Source organism: Microtus ochrogaster, chromosome 5 (assembly GCF_000317375.1).
Source record: "Microtus ochrogaster isolate Prairie Vole_2 chromosome 5, MicOch1.0, whole genome shotgun sequence".
In the NCBI taxonomy this organism is placed as follows: Eukaryota; Metazoa; Chordata; class Mammalia; order Rodentia; family Cricetidae; genus Microtus; species Microtus ochrogaster.
In genome coordinates, this window is record NC_022012.1 from 81890976 (window position 1) to 81891299 (window position 324).

At 61.1% G+C, this 324-nt stretch overlaps 1 protein-coding gene across 1 annotated transcript; it reads left to right on the plus strand.

Annotated features, from left to right (window-relative positions):
* Positions 1-324, plus strand: Ucn2 (urocortin 2). Its single transcript, XM_005347950.1, has one exon. It carries the CDS (start codon positions 1-3, stop codon positions 322-324), a length of 324 nt encoding a protein of 107 aa, XP_005348007.1.

A 324-nucleotide genomic window follows, 5' to 3' on the forward strand; every position in this document is an offset into this window, starting at 1 on the left:
ATGATGGCCAAGTGGGCCCTGGTGATGCTCATGGTCCTGTTTGTCTCGGGGACCCCTATCCCCACCTCCCAGCTCCTCCCTCAGAACCATCTGGAGACTTTTTCCTACTCTGTGGCCGTGGAGAGCCACTCAGCTGCCACCACAGGGCCCTCAGCTTCCTGGAGCGACTCCAAAGCTAACCCTCACCTGGACACGCGTGTCACACTCTCCCTGGACGTTCCCATCGGCCTCCTGCGGATCTTACTGGAGCAGGCTCGGACCAAGGCTGCCAGGGATCAGGCTGCCACTAACGCCCGAATACTAGCTCGTGTTGGCCGCCGCTGA